This window comes from Lacerta agilis, chromosome 10, assembly GCF_009819535.1.
Source record: "Lacerta agilis isolate rLacAgi1 chromosome 10, rLacAgi1.pri, whole genome shotgun sequence".
NCBI lineage: Eukaryota > Metazoa > Chordata > Lepidosauria > Squamata > Lacertidae > Lacerta > Lacerta agilis.
In genome coordinates, this window is record NC_046321.1 from 54,375,675 (window position 1) to 54,399,676 (window position 24,002).

General features: G+C 44.5%; 1 protein-coding gene across 19 annotated transcripts in view; it reads right to left on the reverse strand.

The window, feature by feature from the left end:
- Positions 1 to 574: 574 nt before the first annotated feature.
- Positions 575 to 24,002, reverse strand: part of CADPS2 (calcium dependent secretion activator 2) — a 323,931-nt gene continuing 300,503 nt past the window's right edge. For all 19 annotated transcript variants that reach the window (XM_033161515.1, XM_033161513.1, XM_033161504.1 and 16 more), the window contains 2 exons: positions 4,834 to 4,938; positions 575 to 1,569 (listed from right to left, as the gene is read on the reverse strand). In XM_033161515.1, coding sequence (XP_033017406.1) covers positions 1,399 to 1,569; positions 4,834 to 4,938 — 276 coding nt within the window. In that variant the 3' untranslated portion in view covers positions 575 to 1,398. The remainder of the gene's footprint in view (positions 1,570 to 4,833; positions 4,939 to 24,002) is intronic.

Sequence of the window (24,002 nt, forward strand, 5' to 3'; positions counted from 1 at the left end):
ATGAGCTCCTCTCTGGAACTCACTACTTTTCAATCCTTCAAGCCTTTGTGCTCGCAGAACAGCCGCAAAGTTGCGCGACCTGTCTTTGCAAAGAACCGTCGCATAAGCCACAGTGATTCTGAATTGTTTAAGGAATTCATTGAAGTGAAGCACTTCAGTGCTAAATTAAGGCCAGGCATTTAAGGTCACTAGGAACACAAGTAAGGCCCGCCCCCAACTTCTTCGCTCAGTGCTCTTCCAGATTACTTTGGAACCATTCAAGCTGTCATCAATAGGCAGAGATGTATGCATTTTATAGGAAGGTATACAAAAGCAGATTGCCTTTTTGAAAAGACATAACCGGAGAATGCAATCCATATAGTCTGCTTATCTAACGCTTTCAATTTTGTGTTTATAAGAGATGCAAGTAATTTCTTAAATAAATAAAAAACTATAGGCTAGACCACCCAGGTAATTCTTCATATATAAAAAAACCCTTATCAAATGTTGCAGTGCTCCAGGAAACAATTGCACCTTATTTTTGTAACTGCCCTCTCCTGCCCGCAAAACAAATCACACGCTGGAGGTCAAAGGATTTCAAATATTGCAAACATATTTTAATTTTGGAATTTTGTACAAACGTGGGCTTAGATACAGAAGTGGTCATGACAGGAGGGAAAAGGGGGGGGGTTCTTATTGCCTGCAAGTTTTCACAGAGACATAGAAATACTGAAGGCAAGTTTCTTGACAATCAACGAGATGAGAAAGTTTTTAAATTTGCAAGAGAGAAGATGCAACACTTGTAGTGGTGTGTGTGTGTGTGTGTTTGCTCCCCCTGGCAGTCCTCGGAAATCCTCTTGCCTTTTATACAAAGCAAAATCAAAGGACTAGGGACCAAGTTTTTCTTTTAAATGCACGTCTCCTAATAATGAAGAAGAAGCAAGAGACCGACAACAGAAACAAAACACAACAGCAACAAACCATGGGAAATACATTTTCGGGCTGCAGTTGTTGCAAATGAAATGCCTGCTCTGAACAGTTTCCAATGATGACTACCTGTAGTATTGCCATAATGTACAAATGTCTGCTCTCCCGTCCGGTTACAGGAAGAGAGACGGCAACGTGACAAACAGAAAGGGATGGAGCCCACACTCCATGCTGGCATTCTCAAAAGTGCAAAGCAAAGCTACATAGAAAAATAGGCAACCCCCACCCCACCCCGGCCATTGTCTTCAGAATGTCCTCAGCACTGAACACCCCTGCCCTGATACCACCCGATTTCCCCATTTCTAGCCCACCTTTCCTCCCTTACAAGTGGGGTGAATTTTATACCATAGCCTCGGGGCATTAAGGCAAAACCATAAACGCGAACTGTGAGGACAAGTTACGGAACAAACACTCATGAGGGGAAGCAGGTGGTCAGTTGTCTTCTTCGTCGCTGTCCTTCATCGTGATGCCTTGAAGTCCGCTCCCATCAGACACAGAGACCGTGGCTTCCTCTACTGTCAGACGGCTGTGGACGGTGTCGTACGTTTTGCTGTTCAGGGTTCCTTCCAGCACGCCCTGCAGCCTGAAGTCTCGATAGGTCTTCTGTAGCAACAAGAGAATATTTTCAGCAAAGGGTCAGTTCTTTCCCTTTGTAGTTCCCTAAAAACGTCAGTCTCGTTGGAGGGGGCAGACGGAATGAAGGCCTGACCGTGACGAAGGGTTGGGGGGGGGACAAGGTGTGTGGAATAGATTGGCGAATTAACGTGGCTTGATAAATGGATGCGTAATCCTCACTTGACAATATTGGAAACGTTAACCAATGCATGAGCAGGAATTAACAAATGGATCACTGATGGATAAAAGGGGAAAAAATGGAATGTGAATTAGAACTATGAAATATAAGCAGCAATAAGGGTTAATTATGGACACATCTATGAAGGGGGTGGGAAGTCTTTTTGTTGTTGAAAAGGTCGTATTAAATTTGCTCAGTTTTTTTTAACAAATCCAGAACAATTTGGAAAATCAAAAAGAATCAATTGGCAAAAGAAAGGGAATAGTAGGTAAAAAGCAGACCATGGGACTGTTTTGATCACAACAGTCTACCAGGGCTGACAGTGAGTCTTCAGAACAGTGTTCACTGAACTGGTGCCCTCCAGATATTCTGGACTACGACTCCCATCAGTCTCTCTGCCAGGCAACATGATTTTTCTGGGAGTTGTAGCCCAGAACATCTGGAGGGCAACAGCTGCTCTGGGATGACGTCTGTGCCAGCCCTGTATTTGAGATGCTTTACCTCAGTGTTTCCCAAACTTGGGTCTCCAGCTGTTTTCCGACTACAACTCCCACCATCCCTAGCTAGCAGGACCGGTAGTCAGGAATGATGGGAATTGTAGTCCCAAATAGATATGTCAAGGATTGGAGCTGGAATGTTCTGGATGGAAATCCCATGCTCTTAACTCTAAGCTATACTTCCTCCTTCAACACAACACACGAGAACGGGATCCCAACCCCCGAGCCCCAGAGTGTATTGCTGTGGGGAAGGGAGCGCTATTTAAACATTTTGTTTATGGTGCTAAAAAGCCTGAAAGTAGTTCTCAGTGTAACATCTCCCAACAGAGAGTTATTTTCCGGTACCTTTCATAGTGTGTGTGTGTGTGTGTGTGTGTGTGTAAGAGAGAGAGCTGCATTACACAGAAACGGGGAAGAAAACGGCACTCTTTCAAAAAAAAAAAAGTAGCATTCTTTCACATGCTTTCCAAAGAAACGTATCAAATTCTCATCAAGTAATTGCTGTGTCTTGAATGAGCTGGTTCTTGAACTTAATGAGCAACTCTCCAATAGCCTGTGTGGCTTGGGGATGCTTTCTCCTGGAGGTTATCAGGAAGAGCAACAGCTCTGGGAATCGCTTGCCTTAAGTACAAATATTTAATTTAATACATGACTCTGGCGTAACAGTATAGCTCAGGTACGGCACAATTGCCCGAGCAATGGTTCCACCAGCAGAATCTGGGCTAATGAAAGACACCGGTCGATTCATCCTGAATGCCGCAGTGTAGGCTGCGTTTCATTGTTACATGCAGCAAAAACACACAGGCTTACAAAGGTGTTGGGCTGACAGCCACTGGGAATCAGGACTGTTCTAAAGGCTCTTTTTGCTTTGATCTGCGGAGTTGGGAGAGAACTACCCTGAGTACAAAAAGACCCGTGCTCTGTTCACCTTAAATCACAAGAATGTTAAAAGAGGCGCTTAAAAACAAGATGGTACTTATTATTTGCTTTACATTTCCAAAGTGAAACACGTCTTGGATGGTTTGCATGTCATTTAGATGCACGACTAGCTGATTATTCTGAACCGAGGACAATATTTTTCATGATCAACTGCATTAAACAACCATCTGAATACCAAAATACGCCTCCAGATTGAGATCCACTGCTAACAACTGAGCAAGTGTGCCGAATCGTGGCCCGTGCCTGTGGCAGGAATGCCAGAAACACTATCATGTTTAACCCGTAAAGTGCTTCTGAACTGGAAAATAAGACTTCAGTTCTATGTGCAAACTCTTCCGTTGATCATGCTGAAGGCTTGATCAATTCATCTCTTTTAAACGACTTCTGTAGAATTTTTTTTACTCATGCAAAACTAGTGATCCGAATTAATAAAAAAAGAGTGTTATAAAAATAATTGTAGGAGCTGCAAATGCAATTTAACTCCCCTCTGCTACGTGTATGCACTCACACAAATTCCACTCAGTGGTGCTTGGCCACTGAAATCACCTCGGGAGCTGTAGGATCCAATTTGCCGGCAGGGGAAATGTTCCCACCAGTCAATCTCCATTTGTGCAGCCTTCCATTTTTGCACCTGATAAGTAGCTGAACAGATTCAGATAGGCCTCCAAAACCACTAAATCACCTCACCAATCACTCATTAAGTGGCCTTTTGGGTTTCTGTTCCGCAGTGTTTTGGCCTCCGGGGACATGTTTATTAGACGCTAGCTGCTTGTACAATTTGGCTTATATACAACACTCTAGATTTGCTGGAGTGACTTCCATTGCCAAGCACAGATTCAGCTACTAAACAAATTATTCTTTCTGCCGGTCCCAGGTAATTCTAAAAGACACCTTTTCACTGCAAATAAGATGGGTTACTAGTGCATTGCTTTGCTTCAGGCCCTTTCAAGCAAGTGCTGTAGCCGGTTCGGTGCGGATCATGAATCACCGAGACTAAGACCATAAGGACTAATTCAACATTCCCAATCTCTAGCTGTTTTGGACTAGAAATCCCATCAGCGCCAGCCAAGCTAAGCTGATGGGAGCTCTAGTCCCCAAACAGCTGAAGGGTAACAGGTTTGGAACGGGGGATGTAATCTCATCTCAGCCATGAACTCATTGGGCTGCCCTCCCATTTTTTAAAAGTGGAATATCTACCTTACAGCAGTTGAACTTACGAATGTACTAAAGTGCTTCAAAGCTTTGGGGAAATTGCTATATTGATGCATAATACCTGGGATACAGCAATGTCTGAGAGTCTCACCAGACACAGGAGGGCAATTAAAGGCATAATGAAGAGAGACACCTTCCAAGAAATGTGGACCCCGTTCTTTAACTACGTTAACGACCAAAATCAAGACCTCCTTATATCAATTACTCAATATTCTCAGTTGGAGGGGTTACATTAAGTAATATGTTTGAATGTGTAAGTTTATGTCTAGAGACAAACACTTGGATGTGCTGCTAGATAAGTATTCAATGGTTATTGTATTAGTTTAAAAACCAATAAAATTGCTTTTTTTTAAAAAAAGGCCAGAAGAATTCGTTGTTTGCTTCTCTTTTCAATGCTGCGGTGCAATCAAATTCTAATATATTTACCTTCACTATCTTGATGAGAGTCTTCAGCTGATAGATATGAAGCTGCAGTTCTAATCTATCAGCCAGCCACACGCATATGATTTTCATAGAGTTACTGTACCATTGCTGTTAAGAAAAAGGAAGAGGCAGTAAATATATATATATATACAGTATATAGATATGTCATGTCTGCCATTATTCATTTAGCAGATCTGGCGACGAGAGGCAAATTGGACTCTTCAAACGGGCTGCAAATCAGCTCTGGAAGTCAACGAGGCCTTAATCCCGGTCAGTGAAACGGCAAGTGTCGTTGCTAGGAAATTGGCAAACTTGACCTGAATTGGTCTTCACGCGAATTAGCATTAGCAAAAACTCCTCGGTGCCGTTGAGCCTGGGCCATATTCATGTGAAAGGGTGTTTCGCACATCGCAATCGGTAGGCAAAAAGGAGTGTTCCGTGCGCCCGCTTGCATGAAATAACTGATTGCTAAAACAGTAGGGGGAAGATTATTATTTACGGAGACGAAGGGAAAAAATTGCACAGCTCTGCAAGTTTCACTTAGCAAAAAGGGAAATGAAGTCTAATGGAAGAAGAGGGCATCCGACGATGAAACACAATTCCTGCCGTTTTTGCAGTTCTCACTCTCTTACCAAGGGTGTAATGAAATAGAGGGGGGGGGGGGGGAGGCAGGCAAACGCTAAAATTGGGATGAGGGAACTGATAATGTATAACACAAAGGTTGCAGGTTTGATCCCCATATGGGGCAGCTGCATATTCCTGCATTGCAGGGGGTTAGAAGTTCTATGATTCTGAGCCATGAATTTGTGCTTATGTGACGCTGTGGGTTAAACCAGAGCCTAGGGCTTGCCGATCGGAAGGTCAGCGGTTCAAATCCCCGTGACGGGGTGAGCTCCCGTTGCTCGGTCCCTGCTCCTGCCAACCTAGCAGTTCGAAAGCACGTCAAAAGTGCAAGTAGATAAATAGGTACCGCTCTGGCGGGAAGGTAAACGGCGTTTCCGTGCGCTGCTCTAGTTTCGCCAGAAGCGGCTTAGTCATGCTGGCCACATGACCCGGAAGCTGTACGCTGGCTCCCTTGGCCAGTAAAGTGAGATGAGCCCCGCAATTCCAGAGTCGTTCACGACTGGACTTAACTGTCTGGGGTCCTTTACCTTTACACCCATGTACTACCTGAAACCAAAGCGGTGCATTGGTTGCCAGATGTGATTTTCATCCCCCGCCTCCAGCACTTCTACCACACTAATCACATCCCTTATTGGGAAGTCTGGGCTTTTAGGAAAATAGGTTGTTGTTGTTGTTGTTTTTTTGCAAGAGCTCCAAACCAGCTAATTCCACAGCCTGGGATGTGACTGAACCTCGCTCAAAAATAGAGACCATTTGCAGCACCCTGACTCCCATGAGCCACAATGGGTGCTCAGGGATAAAGGGAGCTGTGGCCCAGAAACATCTGGCGGGCCATAGGTTCCCATCCATGAGGTCAACACACAGGTAAATACTGACCTAAGGAAAGGCGAAGGCATTTCAGAGTTGGCCAAGGCGCTACCTGATTGCTTGCTAGGTATATTCAATGTTCTTAATCGAAGATGTTAGGAAGGCTTTAGCTAAAATAAGTAGCATTGATATTTAACCAGTCGCCAAGGCAAAATAGAAAAACAAACCACCTCTGTAGCTTCTGTCTTTCTCAGTATCAATTACTAAACAGAACCCTGTGGTCAAAGTATGAAAAACAGAGTGGTGGTTTCATTTTAGGAGCGAAATTGCATTTGGAGAGAATTAGCACTTCAGGGCTTTCTTAAAAAAAGAAAGAAGCAGCTTTAAATCTTTTCCTAACATAATTTCCTCTTCCTTTACAATAGGAGAGGGTATGTACATATTTGTGTATGTGTACACACACACACACACACACACACACACACAAGAAACGGGGAACACAAAGCTTCAGGGAGTGGAGACTATATGAATACAGTTTAGTACACGCAGCAAGCAGAAATTAGGGCTGAACAAAGGTGCCCTGGCTAAACAACAACATCATCATCATCATCATCAACAACAACAATAATGCCGCTCCCATCTTGCAGCTTATTATGTGCATGTTAGGCTGAGCAGTGAAATAACAGCATATTAAGTAATGAACAGTTAACCAGATAATCGTCTTCCTCAGAGGCATCTTAGCTATAGAGGCTAGTGGCACGGGGAACCACGGCACCACGTTCTGGAGGATGCCAGGGAAGAGGCGGAGGCTGGGCGCAGTGCCTCCCGGCATCAGCTCGTTGCCCTCGTCCGCCTCTGCCATGCCACACTGCGCCCGGAGCCTCCTCCCTGCTAGAGGAGCTGCCCATCCCACCCTGCCGGCAGCACTGTGCCGCGCCCGGAGCCTCTGTCCCGCTGGAGGAGCTGCCATCCAGCTGCTGCCCGCCCGGAGGGAAATGGGGGTGGGGTGGGGCGCCGGAGGGATCCTTGCACCACGGCGCCAGATAAGCTTAAGACAGCCCTGTTCTTCCTCTGGTTTTTAATGCCTGGCAGTTCTTTACTTCCTGCCCTTAAAAAAACCCCTTCGTCTATTCCCTCTCTGGGCAGCGGAGATCAGAAGGATCTTCCATTGTGTCTCTTGGGAGGCAGAAGATATTACTCAGCCGAGGAGCTGCTAAACTTCATCCGTGCACATCCTCCAAAAGCACAGGCAGAGGCACTTTCATGCCGCCTAAGCAGGCACCCCTGGAATTTCGGCACCCCAAGGGGGGGGCCTGTTTTGCCTCTCTGGTTGGGCAAGCCCTGGCAATAAAGGAAAGATTGAAACGACGGCAAGTACATCTTAAGTTTTAGTGTCAGGAGTATAACGTATTCCTGGACACCGCAGAGTTAGACGCAGACTTTTCTGGAAGCTTCTGGCTGTTGTGTAATTAACTGGACAGCACAACGCAGGAACTCGGCAACTCACTGGATAACTATATACAGTATTTATTGAAGCAACTAGTATCCATAAGTTACTATGTACAGACTTTACAAAATAAAAGAAACAAAACATAAAATCTTTTCCTCTCTGTCTGTCTCTCTCTACACTGACCACTTTCTCCACACCAACACCTGCACCACACACTAACCACACAAGCTCTCACACAGAGCTCAGTCTTTAGGAACTCATTGACCAATCACAGGTCGTTGCTAAGGGTCTGAGAGAGAGCAGATCTGGGCTTTCTGCCAACTAGTAATTGCTTGAAGATAGACAGCTGAATTTCTGCACGTAGGCAACTCTGAAATCTCTAACAGTACACTCCCAGATACCACTGAGCTAATGATAACATCCGCAACCAGCCAGCATGCTTTCTGCTCAAAGCCCAGCTAAATGGGGAGCTGCACCAATGGCGACATGTTTTGATTATGGTTTGTGCTGGGGGAATTCCTCAGAACCGAGTCCCAAAGCAGCACTTCTAGAACAGCGTTGGGGGAACTGGATGCAGCTGGTGGGTTCCAAAGTAGACCTGATCCTAGCCAGGCTTGCAGTGGGCCTTGCATTTAAATTCTGCATTGGTGGCAAGCCCTGCTTTCGGCAGGGACCTGCTCCGCTTGGGAGCTCGTGACCGGCGTTCCTGAGTGGAGAGAACCCCCAGCAGGACTTGTGACTGGCTTTGCATTTAAATGAAGCTGTGTGCAAGTCTCCCCTGCACAGAGCTATGCTTCCCAGTATCCTTAATAAATTACATTTACTGGGATTCTTTGGTCAAAGTCCTATGGCGTGGATTGTTAGCCATGATTTAAAAATTCTGAAATACAAATTCTGAGGCATCATAGTGTTACTGTTTCAGAATAAGGATATTGCTGAATACAATACCTAGCCACCGTTTGTTGTTTAGCACCTGCAAAGGCTGTGAACAGGCATGCAAATATATGCAAATTAGGAGTTTCCTTTTCGCTTATTATCTATTGGAAGTAAGCAAACATTAAAAGAGGCTTGCCTCGTAGAATTTGCTTTTACGAGTCTTATTCACTATATATAATATTTTTTAAAATATTATTGATTAGGAATTGTTTTTAAATCCATGGATAACAGGTGGCATTCAAATAAATGCTGTCAGCCACATTGGGATGAGTGTCATGTAGCTTAACAGATGGCATCTGAGTGAATTCACTGCGACAATAAATTCGCTCACCTGATCACTCTCTCAACCCCTATTTGTTCTTTTGTATCTATTCATTGTTACGTGCAATATGATAGACCCAATCTGTTCTCTTATCAAACAGACCTTGGGAAGAATTAACCTCGGAGGTGTGCGACACGATCCAGTGCTGCCCATTTCCGTGGGAAGACCGGCACCCTCGACGAGAAAAAGGAAGAAAGCCCACGGTGCGGGCCGTCGATTAGCTATGCAAAGGAGACTGGGCATCAAACAATTAAGTCGGGAGCAGAAGTGGTGCCACTTTGCACAAATGAGCAAGCTGCAGCTTGTCGAAGGAAGTGTTGTGATTTGTCGTTCCCTGAAAAGGAAATTAATGGGGTTGCGGGAGGCTAATAGAGAAAAGAACCTTGGCCGAAGTCACTCCCCTAAACACACAAATGCCATGTGCCCCGTGAACATACATCAAACAGGGCCCTGTGCTGGCTGTTGCCCCTTCCCTTGAACCTTTAAATGCTAAAATCACTGTTTAGCACTGGGCAGGATAAGCTGGTAAACAGCGCTGGGTCCGGAATTTTACATTTAGCATCACCCTTCTTTGTATTTAGTTGCAAGTAGCAAGGTAGAGTGGGGCGGAAAGCCCCGAGAAGCGTTAATCGCGAGCATGATTTCTAACATCCATTTTACAATATCCATTTCTATTTAAGTCATACTTCTGCTGTCTTCCGTATTTTGTCAAGACCTCGCTAATAGAAAACGAGCTTTGTGCAGCGCCAAATGCATTTCTATTTGGAAGTCAAAAGGACCACAGGATTTTTGACTGGAATATTTTGCAGGTTGGATTTGCCCTAGCTACAGCAAAGGATGCTTGGATGTTCATAAGGTTTTCGGGAATAAATGCAGGTTATAAAAAAAAAAACCCATGTCATCACTTGCCTGATGCTTCTTACAGCACCCAGAACACACACCTGGGAAGTCTCCCAAACGAAATCACATCACCACTAAAGTCCCAATCATGCTTGATCTTAACCCAATCTCTCACGAGCTCAAAACAGCGCTTGGAAAGATGTGGTTGGATTCCAAGCTTTCGTTTGCTTACAGGAGGGGTCCTTCTGTTGATGGAACAAAATCTTGGGATCCAACCCAGTGTAAGACAGAACAGCACAATGAAGAATAAGGTTCACCGTGGCTGCTAACCATGGCGGCTGCTCACTACCTCAAGTATTGCAGGCAGTATGCCTCTGAATGCCAGTTGCCTCCAATCATGAGTAGGGAAAGTCCTGGCTGCTTCCCACAGGCAACACAATTCAGAAAGGATGTTGACAAGTTGAAAGGTGTGCCGAGGAGGGCGACTAGGATGATCAGGGGTCTAGAAGCCAAGCCTTATGAGGAGCGGTTGAAGGAGCTGGGGACGTATAGCTTGGAAAAGAGGAGACTGAGAAGAGATATGATAGCCACCTTCAAATATCTCAACGGCTGTCCCATGTAACAGGGATCAAGCTTTATTTTCCTCCTGCTCTGGAGGGTAGGACTCGAACCAATGGCTTCGAGTTACCAGAAAGGAGATTCCGACTCAACATCAGGAAAAACCTTCGGACAGTACAAGCTGTTTGGCAGTGGAACAGTCTCCCACAGGAGGTTGTGGACTCTCCTTCCTCGGATGCTTCATCTGAGATTCCTGCATTGCGGGGGGTTGGACTAGATGACTCAAGGGGTCCCTTCCAACTCTACAGTTATTCTATCCGGTAGGCTACTGTGAGAACAGGAGTAGACAGGCCTTTGGTCCGAACCAGCAGGGCTTTTCTCATGTTCAATTCAAAAACATAGTAAATTAAATGACAACCCACAGGTAATGTTTTTCACAAGGACAGCCAGTGCTCAAATTATATGGGAGCGAGGTCGGAGCAGAAGGGCCCTTAACAAAATTTGTAAGCTCCCCCTCTGACTCCAACCAATCTTAGCCAAACCATTCCCTTCCAAAGCCGCCTAAATACAACGGCTAAGAAGGCGAAAGCTAAGGAAGCCAGACTCCCTCTGCATTTTGAGCACAGCAAAGCTATACCTTCATTTGTCTCAACAATGTTCACTGGCAATATGTAAGCTTTTTGTGTTTTTAAGACAAACAATTTTCATTATTATTTTTTTTTAGTATCAATGAATGATGCCTGCTAGACTCCAAAGTCCCTACAGTAAAAACAACAATACTTTTCGACGACACCCCAAATAATCACATTCCCCTGAGCTTGGAGGAGGGAAAATTGAAAAAAAGGCATTACATTGTGCCCTGATGTCAATTCTGTGGCATTATTGCTTTTTTGTTGTTGCTGCGCTGTTGCCTACACAGGAATAAAACAGAAAAGTGTATATTATATATATATTTTTCACACCAGTGCATGACAGCAGCCAACCATTTTAAAAGAAAATTTGTTCTCTCCCTCCTTTCCCCCCCCTCCCCATACATAGTTCAGACAGCTCCTGTAAGGGCATGTATTACTCACTTCATTTTCCCTTGAAATATCTCTTTTGAAGTTTAAAAAAAAGAGGGGAGAAAAAAAAGGAAAGGCTAGGGTTGACTCTGCAAGACCCTTGTATTTATTCACACTTATTGTGCATGACTGTAGACTGGTAAATCATATTAGCGACCCGTCTTCCCATCAAGCTGCTACTTGCTTTCCAGCCCTAGGTAGGTTCAACAAATCAACAGGAGCACGGAAAACAGAACATCAGTCTAATCTAGTGTTTAAGGTGAAGTTTTCAAACCCAATCTAAGAAGATCTTTAGAGCAAGTAAGAAGCTGAAGGGCTCAGAAGGTGGTATTGACAATGAGAGAGTGTTGAAATATTGAGAAACGCAGCACTTGTGCATTTTTAATAACCAGAGGGTCAACAAGGACACAGCTCACTCCGTGCCAATAGTTGCCACCGACTATGGAAATTGCCACGCCAGGGCCGTAAACGCTTTCAGTTCATCAGCTTTCTTAAACACCCTAAACCCCCTCAGTGGACCTTTAGTCTTGAATTAACAAACCAAAGCAATGAAAGAGGGTGCAGCCTGAATGGCTGGCGTTGATCTCCAACTGCGTCCAGCACTGCTACAGGCGCTGAAAAAACTCTCTCCATTGTCAATAGAAATTGACAAACCCTCCTCTCTTAAATAGTACAGCTGAGCCAGGCTGGATCCATGCAGCTGTAAAGGGCTCCACTCTCGGGGCCCGGGAGCGCTAACAATGGAACAAGCATGAGCTCTTTGTCAGCCGCAGACTTGGCAATTTTCTAACAAGGATTAAAGTTGTTTCTCGGCAGTGCCGGTGAAAAGAGATTTAGCAACATACCGAGCTTTCTTCAGCCAAGTTAAAGAGAAGTAGTTAAGGAATTTCATTATTCGGCCGGCCATTGGAAATACAAAACAAATATATTCAATATTCACAATCCCTACCTCGCTCAACTACTAATCTATAACGTTCTGAGACTACTAAATCGAACACTTGGGGGGGGGGGTGGAACACACTGCAGATTTTTTTTAAAGAAAAAAGATTAAAAGAAAGAAAGATGCAGCTGTTTGCTACCTGGAACGAAGACTCAATATGTACTAATACACAAAGCCGTAGACCTCGGAGTCCTGATATTCCTACTTTTGAATCGCCAGGCCACATAGGGGTTTTCTTTGGCTTGGCTCTTCTGGCGACCGGTCACTGATGAAGAGGAAGCCGTGTGGTGATGATGGGGAGGAGAATATGGTACCTTTTGCCTCTGGAGAAGCAGAGCTGCATTTCCCTCCAATTAAGGGCACAATCCTGCCAGGGCCAAAATGAATAGGGCTGGGACAGCAGACGGCACAAACCATGAAATAATATTACACGATTAGGAATAAGTGCCGCAAAGATCCCGGTGGATCCTCTTTCGCGGTCTTGGTTACAGTCCTAGATAATGGAAAAACCGCACATTCAGTGGAAAAAAGACCTGCTTTATTAAGATGGCAGGAGCCGAGGTGTAGAGCCGCACGCCGCTAAATAAGAGACTTTGCTATTTTAGATGCTGCAACATTGTCTAGCAATGGGTGAAAATGCAGTATCGGCCGAATTAACAAGATGCTCAGGGATTCAGAGGAGAATGTTTGCAATCGCATGGATAATAGAGAACTTAGTTTAATCAAATGCAGGTAAAAGAAGAAGATGAAGAAGCTCTGTCCGTTTGCGACACCAAGCCTATGAAGGGACAGCCAGGGAGATGAAAAAAAACTCCTAGGATTTTAGCCACAATGTCTCCATCATTTGCAGTATTATATTAAATGACGGCACTGCAGAGAGTGATGGCAAAAGGGCTACCCAAATTCTATAGGGGGGGGGAACATGTTAGTTTTCAAAGCAACTATATACATATATAAATAGATAGCACTTCAAATCATCACATCTATTGAGCAACTGGTTCATTTGAAGAATGGCGAACGGCTCAAGTAATGACAGATTACACAGACACACCTCTTTGCATAAACATGCTTCATTATCATGGTACATCGTTTATGGTTCTCTCGCATGATTTCAGGCTCCTCTACCTATCACCACCTTTCTACAATAAAATAGAATTTTCATAAATAATTGGCTAAAACGCCCCTCGAAAGGTCTGAATTTTCAAAGTAATATCTAAGACAATATTTAAAGGTCAGCCAAAACATTTTTTATTTTTTTATTTTTTGCCGAAGGAGAAAAACAAGAAAACAGACCTGCTTGGGAGAACATAGAAGGCTTCTCCCCCCAACAAGAAACCCTCTGTTTTGTCCATATAAATGTGCAATTGTAGGTATAAGAGCAAGCGATCAGAGAGAGATTTGGATGCTCTCCATTATGCATATGTGGTTGAAAATTAATGGCCTATTAAGCCCCCTACTCTTCCCCTGCAAAGTTCAACTTCATAATTGAAACCGCCTATTAACTGCCAACAATCTTCCATTATGGTGTGTGTCACCTCCTTAATTATCCTAGATCAGCTAATTTATAGTTTGATGGTCTCCAGTCAATACACTTGAAATTAATATTGCCTAAAAAAACCAAAACCAAAAACACCCGCTACTGCGTTTTTGTGTGCCATGATAAGTCACATCTGTAAAACTGTGCCTGTGTCAGAATTAATTTTATACAATTACCCTACATTTGGTTTGTTAGTACGGTTGATTTGGAGCGTGTAAATGCGTGGGGAGGGAGGACCGGGAGCGGTGTTTAAAAACTGCCTTGTGATTTTATGATGCAAAACATTTTTAACCACCGACGCCGAATTCACATGGTCTGAACTGGATTTTGGAGGACAGATGGCCTCCATATGGAAGGGAAGTGAAACTAGATTGGGAGAAATGAAGAACCTGTGCTTTCCAAGGATCTCGACCCTTTCACCCTTTGGGTTACTATGGTTCCAACCAACAACAATGCTCCATAGCTTCAGAAGCAGATGCATAGCTAGCTGGGAGTGGGATTTAGTCTCTCTGCAGCTATTGGTGTGTGGGCAAGAGAGAGAGAGATTTCGCCTTGGAGCCAAAACGACGCTGACAGCTCTTTTCAGGGGAGTTGCATGGAGAGCTTTGGTTTTGCAGCCCATTCAAAACATTCCCCAGCTATCTCCCTTTGCTTTAGGATGAAAACGGGCAACTGGCAGCCTACCAACAAATGGGCATGCCTTTTACAAAAACACATTCAGCCAAAGGCAAAGCTCCTTAGGAGGAGCAGCTCCACTCTGTATACTTCTGTGTCAGAGCTAAGCCTCATGCAGATACCCTTGTGCATGCATTGGAGTACTCTGACCCAAAGGGTTGCTTGATCAGAGCTGCAACCCATTATTTCACAATAGTACCTCCTTCTCCACATATAGCCCCCTCCAAACCAAGGGCATGGCATTTCAAGGGAAGTGGGTCCTGACAATGACCCCCCACTGCACCCATCAATTCATTCAAATATTTTATAAATCACACTTGCACAACATCACAACGGGAGTGATAAAATTACAACAAGAGCGAAAACACAAATTAAAACTTGGGTGAAAACATCAATAAATACTGGTTGGTAAGAAGAAAATTCCATTGCTAAGGTATGTCTGAATAAGGCCATTTTTAGGAGACATCTTTTTTAAAAAAGGCATGGATGATTTCTGACGAATCTCTACTGCCACACTGAAGACTCAGTCCCTAGTAGGAGTGCAAGGAGCCACTAAAATGGCCCCATCAGAGGATCAGAGGTGGAGCAGAAAGGATCAGATGATGCTGAAGGTAGTTTGGGCCCAAGACGTTAGCGAATTAACAAAATTCACAGAACTGAACCTGACCCGGGAACAAATTGGCAGTAGAAATGAAGCTTCATTGTGGAAATGGAATCAGGACAAATCCTTGCTTATTTAAAGGATTATGTTGAAACCAGAATTAAAGCAAAACAATCTGTTTACCATACTGATGCAGTTTTAAATGGCATTGTTTACGACCTGCCAGTCCCTTGTGTCTTCCCATGCATATGGTAGGTGTAGAACGGAATCAAAACGCTGCACAGGGGGTGGGGAGAACACAGACCTAGACACCTGCAATGTTATTTCTACTTTTAAATATTATGTGCTAACATAGATGCTTCTTGCACTATGGGACTTGCAGAAGTGGCGCGTGGAATTCCCTCTCTGCCAATCCTTGCACCTGATCTTCAGTGCCCCGTCGTGTTCCAGTGCTGCAGCTCCCTTGAGCAAACGCCGCAAAGTTTCCATATTGTGCCACACCGAGCCGTAGCTTTGCGAGGCAGACAGACAACCGCCCACTTAACGTTACGTGAGATTTTCAATCAACACAGCTCCGCAAGAGGTGGAAGGCGACAATATGAAATATATTCAAAGGCAGCCTCCTCTACTTAGATGGTTCCCCCCTTCTTTTCATAAACAAAAGGAGTGGAGTCAAATCTCCTTGGGCACAGAGCCACTCCAACAGCTGTTGAACTCTTTCCCCCTAAATACACTGGTTCTGTACTACTACGAGGCTTTGGGTAAGTAAACAGAGCTTTACTAAGTGCAATTAAATATCTAACTCCCTCTATATATTAAAAGTCGCTTGGTTCGTTTCCATCGTATTTGGGTGCTTGGAAGATCAGTCATCTTCTGCTGTAGGGGAAAAGACTCTGCCAGCCATCCTAGGAGAGGATTCTAAGATGATTTTACAGCTTTATATGCTTCCCCTCACTAGGGAAGAAAAGCATTTAGGATGCTGCTAGCTGCCTAGAATGGGGGATTTTCTTATTTTCCCCCCATGGAGAAAAAATGGGAAGAATGTGGGATACAAGAATGGTGGAGCACCTTGAAGCTGGGGTGGAAAACCTGTGACCCTCCAGATGTGTTGGACTTCAACTCCCAACAGTCCCAGCTGGAACAATGATTCAAGGATGATTGGAGTTCAACACATCTGTACTATAGGCCCATCCTGCAGGCCTCCTCTGTTGCCATTGATTTGAGCTGTTCAGCCCGGTGCTTGCTGTAAAATGGCCCAGGTGCGATTGTGTCAAAAGCATAATGATGGCTTTTGCTGTCCAATCAGTAGTGCTCAGTCAGGGTCCCAAGTTGATTATTCCTTCCTCATAAGAACAGCTTGCTGGATAAAGCCAATGGACTACCTAAATTCAGCATCCCGTTTTCACAGCGGCTAACCGGATGCCTGAAGGAAAACCCACAAGCTCAGTATCCAACAAGGAAGGAAAACAGGACAGAATCTAATCAAAACAAATACAGCCCTGTATACAACAAAAGTATAATATGTACTGGATGTCCCAATGCAATTGGTATCATGACTCAAAATAATATCCAAACAAGGTATATACGTATAGTCACAAAGAACTTGATATATATCGAGCAATTTGAACAGCAATTTGCAAAACTGCATATATTTGCAAATTGCTGTTCAATATGTAACTGAGGAAAACCCGCAAGCAGGATTTGAACACAAGAGCACTCTCTTTTCCTGTCGTTTCCAGCAAGGGGCATTCTGAAGCATTGCTGTGTCCAAGAGTGAAAGTAGAGCACAACCACAATGGCTAGCAGCCATTGATAGCTGTGTCATCCATGAATTTGTCTCATCTTCTTTTAAAGAAACCATCACTTATCCCTTGCCTGCGAATAAAACTGCTGCAGACACTCAACTGATGAAATGCTCCTGCCTCGCCACACTAAGCTGATATTTCAATGTTCACTTTCCATCTTAAATGGGTCTAATTAGTCCAAACTGGAATAGCAAGATATGGCATTAACTCGTTTAAACACATGCCGCAATATACGAGGTTCCTTTTGCACATCTCTCTCTGCTATTGGAACCACAGGATACGTAGAAGTATCCTGGGCTTCTTGCCTAGATTATTTTCTGCTGTGATGGGACGCGGGTGGCGCTGTGGTCTAAACCACGGAGCCTCTTGCCAATCAGAAGGTCAGCGGTTCGAATCCCCGTGATGGAGTGAGCTCCTGTTGCTCTGTCCCATCTCCTGCCAACCTAGCAGTTTGAAAGCACATCAGGGAAGATAAGCGCGGCGGGAAGGTAAACGGCGTTTCTTTGCACTCTGGTTTCCGTCATGGTGTTCCGTTGCACCAGAAGCAGTTTAGATGACTAAACCACATGATGACTGGCCACATGACTCGGAAAGCTGTCTGTGGACAAACGCCGGCTCCCTCGGCCTGCAAGCGAGATGAGCGCTGCAACCCCATAGTCAACTTTGACTGGACTTAACTGTCCAGGGGTCCTTTACCTTTTGCCTTATATTCTGCTGTCCCGCCTGAAACCCTTCCCATGTAATATACCACAAGCTCCTTCGCTTGTAATACCGCTCGACACTAAGGGGGGGGGGAACCTCCAAGGCAGTTAAGATAGGAAACGCAGAAGGAGTCAAAGGGCAAGCTCAAATATTGGGTAGTCATATCTGTGTTCCACTTTAAAAGAATGCATCCTCTGTTGGAACAAGGAACAATGAAAAAGATACGGAACTGGGAATGTTGGAAGTCTAAAGAGGTTGAAGGCAGGGGCGTCGCTGGGGGGGCGGTGGGGGTGGTACGCCCCAGGTGACAGGGGAGGGTGGGGTGAGAAGCGGTGGCCCCTCCCACCACTCCCACGCGCCGCCGCTCCCTCCGTCACCCCAGGAGCAACAGCGCACGGCTGAGCGAGCACCCTGTCCGTGCAGTGCTGCTGCTCCCAGGGTGACCGGCGGTGCGTGGGGAGTGACGGGAGGGGCCACCACTTGTCACCCCCATGCCCCGCTGCTCCCTCCGCCACCCTGGGAGCGGCAGCGCACGGCCCGACAATGGAGTGCGCCTGCGCGACATTTCGCACAGGCGCACTCTTTCGTCGGACCGCCACTTCTGCGGGCTCCTTTTGAGCCGCAGAGTGAAAAGGCGGCTCATGGGGGAGCCACCGATCACGCTTGGCAGCCCCACGAGCTGCCTTTTCGCTCTGCGGCTTAAAAGGGGGCTGCGGAAGCGGCGGCGGCACTCCGCCGTGACGTCACAATGTGATGTCACGACGCCCCGCCCCCGGGGCGTTTCCTTTTGCCGCCCCGGGTAGTGCGGAGCCTTCCTCCACCACTGGTTGAAGGGTCATTCCTCCACATGTGGTGGCATTGCAGTGTAATTAAAGATTATTAGGAAGTAATATAAAATGAACTTAAAAAAATGTTTAAAAGAACATTCCCTCCCAAACCAATCAGCTTTCCTCCTGGGTATAATAATATCAGAAGTCCCAAAAAATCAGAAGAACCTATTCATGTATGCGACTACAGCTGCAAGGATGCTACTAGCACAAAAATGGAGAACAGATGCAGTACCAACGAAAGAAGAGTGGCACCTTAAAATGTTGGAATATGTGGTTAATGGACTATGCAGAATTAGATAAGATGACAGGAAGAATTCAAAACCGACGGGACCAGGAATTCCTAAAGGATTGGACTAAATTTGAAAAATATTTGAAAGACAATTGTAAACAACAAATTACGCTAGCAGGTTTACAAGAAGTTTTGTAACGTTAATTTTAGGAAATATTACAGAGATAATTTTGGAGGGTAATAATTAAATACTGTGATAAAAAATAATAGTGAAGTTGGAAATACAAGAAGAAATTAGGAAATTTGAAAATCTTGAGAAGGGGTTGATGGAAGTCAAAAATATGTATAATAGATGAAAATTATTGGACATTTAAAAGAATATGTAAAATTCAATAAAAATTATTTTTTAAAAAATAAAATAAAATGTTGGAATATGTGGAATTAGCAGTATACTAAGACATCAAGATGAAAAATGGTTTGAGGACTGGATTATATATATGCCAAAACTATGATAAACTGACAATTAACTTAGCAGGATGTTAGTAATTTCAGCAGTGTAAGTAAGAACAAGAGATAAGGAGAGCAAAAGAGAAAGGATTGGAAAACTAAGAAGATTCAGGAGGGAGTGGATGATAAAAGGAGCCATGGAAGGAGAAGAAGGGAAATCCACTAATGTTTATATCTTTGAAAGTAATAGAAGACGTGACAATTTTGAATTGCATTTGAAATGCTAATAAATAAAAATATATATAAAAGAAAAGATACAGAACTCGAGTGGCGGCACTTGATGTTGCCCACCAACACTAGGCGCCAAGCAGTGGTCTGAGCACACTCAGGTCACCTGGGAGCAGTGCATATTTCCATTTCAGTTATAGCATCTATGTCTAAATGCATAGCAATAGCACCTGCAAATTTTGTGCAAATGTGCGCTCTCTCTTTTTTGGTGATGCATAAATGGTCGCCCTAAACCGGTAACAGCTATGGGAGCTATTCTTTAAAAAACAACAACAAAGAAATCCTATGGCATTATATTTCCTAATCAAACATTTGCTGGAAAGAGTGGAAAGAGCTCAGTCACACTGGCTATCCTAATGCCAGGACAGCCTCTTCTGCCACTGTTTACCGTTAGATCTGCAACACTGGAGTTCTGCCCTTCTGGATGCCAGCCAGCTAGCCAGGCCTTCAAGCTCTGGGATACTATAAGCTAAAAGGAATTCACCTTCCAGCCTCTCCCAGGGGAACATTTTTCTTTTTCTGCTGACAGTCAATATTCCATGGCTCCGTGAGGACACCGGGCACGCTCAGCGCTCATTGATACATACCCTCCAACATTTCACCGATGAAAATAGGAGAACAACGACGACGACAACAACCTTAAATCTGGGACTGTCCCTGGAAAATAGGGACACTTTGGGGGGGGGTGTCTATCTATCTATCTATCTATCTATCTATCTATCTATGTAAAAATCAGCACTAGAAACATCTTTAGTTCAGCACACCTCCGGGTTCACCTGATCATACAACCTCTCTCTTGTCTCTTACTGGAGACTGGAGAGCCAGTGTGGTGTAGTGGTTAAGAGCGGTAGACTCGTAATCTGGGGAACCGGGTTCGTGTCTCCGCTCCTCCACATGCAGCTGCTGGGTGACCTTGGGCTAGTCACACTTCTTTGAAGTCTCTCAGGCCCACTCGCCTCACAGAGTGTTTGTTGTGGGGGAGGAAGGGAAAGGAGAATGTTAGCCGCTTTGAGACTCCTTCGGGTAGTGAAAAGCGGGGTATCAAATCCAAACTCTTCTTCTTCTTATTGACCTCAGTTTGGGTCCATTCCAGCTGGCATTCACCCACCCAAGTTCGCTATTAAGACGGAATTATGATTATATCCACCACCACTCCCTGGTATCTTTGTAAGAATTATGATGTTTCTCCGCAAAGACTTCCATAAAAGAAAAAGCTGCTGCTATGAATACTGGCAGGCCTTTTTTTTTTCATTCTCTTTCTCTTTTGAGCTAGGTAACACATACAAACAGTACACCGGTAAAGTAGTACATATTTGTCTTCAGAAACTGTGAGCTTCTCCCGCTGATTAAATGTGTGTATATTTACAGTACATGCAGAAATCAATAAACCCTCAATGGTGCCTGCGCTTGGCACTTCATGGTGGAAAAAGAAAATATGACCTAAGACAATCCAAATGGTAGAGATCCTATTGATTTTTCCTGACTGCACAGAAAGAGGAGGCAGCAGTCCCAGTTAACACCCTCCAACTGATTCACCTACAGTTTCAGAGCTATTACGGCTGGATATATCCCATTGATCTGAGTAAGGTGAAATACCATTTTTAAAATCCCCCTCGATAAAATTTCTGTATAATTGTGAACTACCCACTTTTTCTGCTTGCACCTAATGACATGTGGGCTGTTTATTTAATTCTAAGCCAGCATTTATAGGGTGCTTTAAATCAACATTTTTGGTCATTACTTGAGGGTCACTTAAATATCTGAAAGAAAAATGTAGGTTTGTTTAAAATTTTTGTTCAATTAACTATACTGCAACCTGTGATGCTCAAACCCTGTTTTGATGCAGTATAAATATACTACAATATTCTAATACTTCATAATATCGCTATAAAATGCAGATGTTTTGCAGTGCTACAGAAATAGCTGTGTAAAGCACCTTTGGGTTGTAAAATATTACAGAACGCATTTTAATTACTGTTGCCACATGTGCAGACTATAAAACAGACATTTCTAATCAAGGCTTTTAAAAAAAATGCTAAACGAAGTCTTTGGTATCTGAAGAAGTGTGCATGCACACGAAAGCTCATACCAATAACAAGCTTAGTTGGTCTCTAAGGTGCTACTGGAAGGAATTTTTTAAATAAAGTCTTTAAAACTACGTTTTGTTTTAAAAAATGATTTCAAACTTTAAATCAAAATGAATATATTAAATCTGAAAATTGCTGATAAAAATCACAGTGTTTCATGGATGTTAAAACACTACTCTGTGTTACAGTTACAATGTCATTTTTGAACGAACTTTATAAAATGCACAGGACTAATGAGGGAAATGTCATTTTACTGGACAGCAACTCTTTTTGTAAAAAAATACACACCTTAGCAATTCTTTATCAGGAAGCAACATACAGACTTTCCCGTTGTTTGGAGGATCATTGTTCCTCAGAACTAGGGAAGTTTGAAGATGTCAGGCCAATGACATGATTAGGCTTGTGAAGAGGAAGTGGCAGTATTCATTCTAAAGGTGCAACCTGCTGATTGAATCATGACTCAATGTGGGATATGTGTTTGCTCAGAGAAAATCATCCTCGTGGGTTCTTGGCCTGAGAACTGTGTCACCACAGTGGTACAAGGAAGAACAAAGAGACGGTGGGAAGAACTGAATCTGGACTAGTTAACCCACATTTGGACCCCAACAGGGCACCGAGAGTCTGCACAGACAAAACTGTGTAACCACATTATAGCGTCTTTAAGAACATCTGCGTGAGCTTGCTTTTCTCTCCTCCCTCCTGTTCCTTCTTCCTCGTTTGCCATGTCTTAGACCAGGGGTCTGCAACCCGCGGCTCTGGAGCCGCATGTGGCTCTTTTACACCTTTGCCGCGGCTCCGGGGCTCCGGGGCGGATACGCCCGTCCACTTCTCCAGGTGGCCAGCGGCAGTGGCCGCCCTCCAGCTGGCCGGTGGCCCGCCCTCTGGAGGCTGAGGGCACTGCTGCTGTGCTGCTCTGCTCATGCGTCGTGCCTCGTTTCTGCCAGCGCAGGCGCAGCAGCAGACAGCAGCAGTTTCCCTCCGGAGGTGTGGCTGCTGGTGCTGGTGTGGAGCTGCTGCTGGCTGCTGTGTCAAGGCGACGATGAGGTAGGCAGCTGCGGGCTGGGCCAGGGGCGGCGGGTGGTGGGTGAGGGCGAGGGGGGAAGCCCTCTTTTTAAAAATGGTTGAGGTAGCGGCGCCTGTTTCCCTGCCGCTGCCTCCTTTGCTCCTGGTTCCGCTTGCAGCCTCAGACCGCGATTTGGATTTTTTAAAATTTAAATGAGATATTTTTTTATTTAAATCGGATTTTTTAATATTTAAATCGGATTTTTAAAAATAAAATGCAGTGTTATATTTGTTTTAAATGTCGCAATGGTTTTGCGGCTCCCAGTTTGTTTTTTTCCTTCGGAAACGGGTCCAAGTGGCTCTTTTTGTCTTAAAGGTTGCAGACCCCTGTCTTAGACCATGGCTAGGCAAACTAAGGCCCAGGGGCCAGATCCGGCCCAATCGCCTTCTAAATCCGGCCCATGGACGGTCCGGGAATCAGCGTGTTATTACATGAGTAGAATGTGTCCTTTTATTTAAAATGCATCTCTGGGTTATTTGTGGGGCCTGCCTGGTGTTTTTACATGAGTAGAATGTGTGCTTTTTATTTAAAATGCATCTCTGGGTTATTTGTGGGACGTAGGAATTCGTTCACTTTTTCCCTTCAAAATATAGTCCTGCCCCCCACAAGGTCTGAGGGACAGCGGACAGGCCCCCTGCTGAAAAGGTTTGCTGACCCCTGTCTTAGACTGTAAGACCGAGGACAGGAACTGTCTTGGTACTGACTTTTTAAAGCCATTCTGGGAGCCATCCTTGGCTAAAGGGTGCAATAGAAACGAGTTAAGTAAATAAATGGAAATACATAAATGCATAACCAATTCTGGCCGGGCAGCAAAATTAAAAACTGTACCTCGACGGTTCCAAATCAAAGGCGTTAAAAATCTGAACAATGTTTACATCGCCAAACTATTGGCCATACTCCCAATCTCCTGAAACCACCTTAAATTAACGGGGGTGGGGGTGGGGGATGTGAATGGCATAAATGGGGAAAGCAAGGGCAATCGCTCACGAGATGAATGTTGAAAGACTGAGCAAGTGAAGTTTAAGCACTATGCACAGACTTAAGCAGCGCCGGTAGGCTGAGAGCTATGCAAAGGTATAATTCAATGCTCCACAAAGCAAAACAAGTGGAAGCCAGAAACGGAACATCACAGGGTTCAGTCGGTGAACGATGCCTTTTCAGGAAATTCCAATCCATTCCCCCGGTGGTACTTTCTCTCCCACCCACAATAAATAAAAAATACATTACGCCTCGTCCTCATTGGATTGTTCTTCTCTCTCTCTCCGTTCCTCCCCCACCCCCCCAAAAAAACCCCACCACTTTTTAGGAAAGTCAGGCCTGCCGATACCTCCCCTCTTGTGTACATGTTGCCTACATGAGAATCCACACTT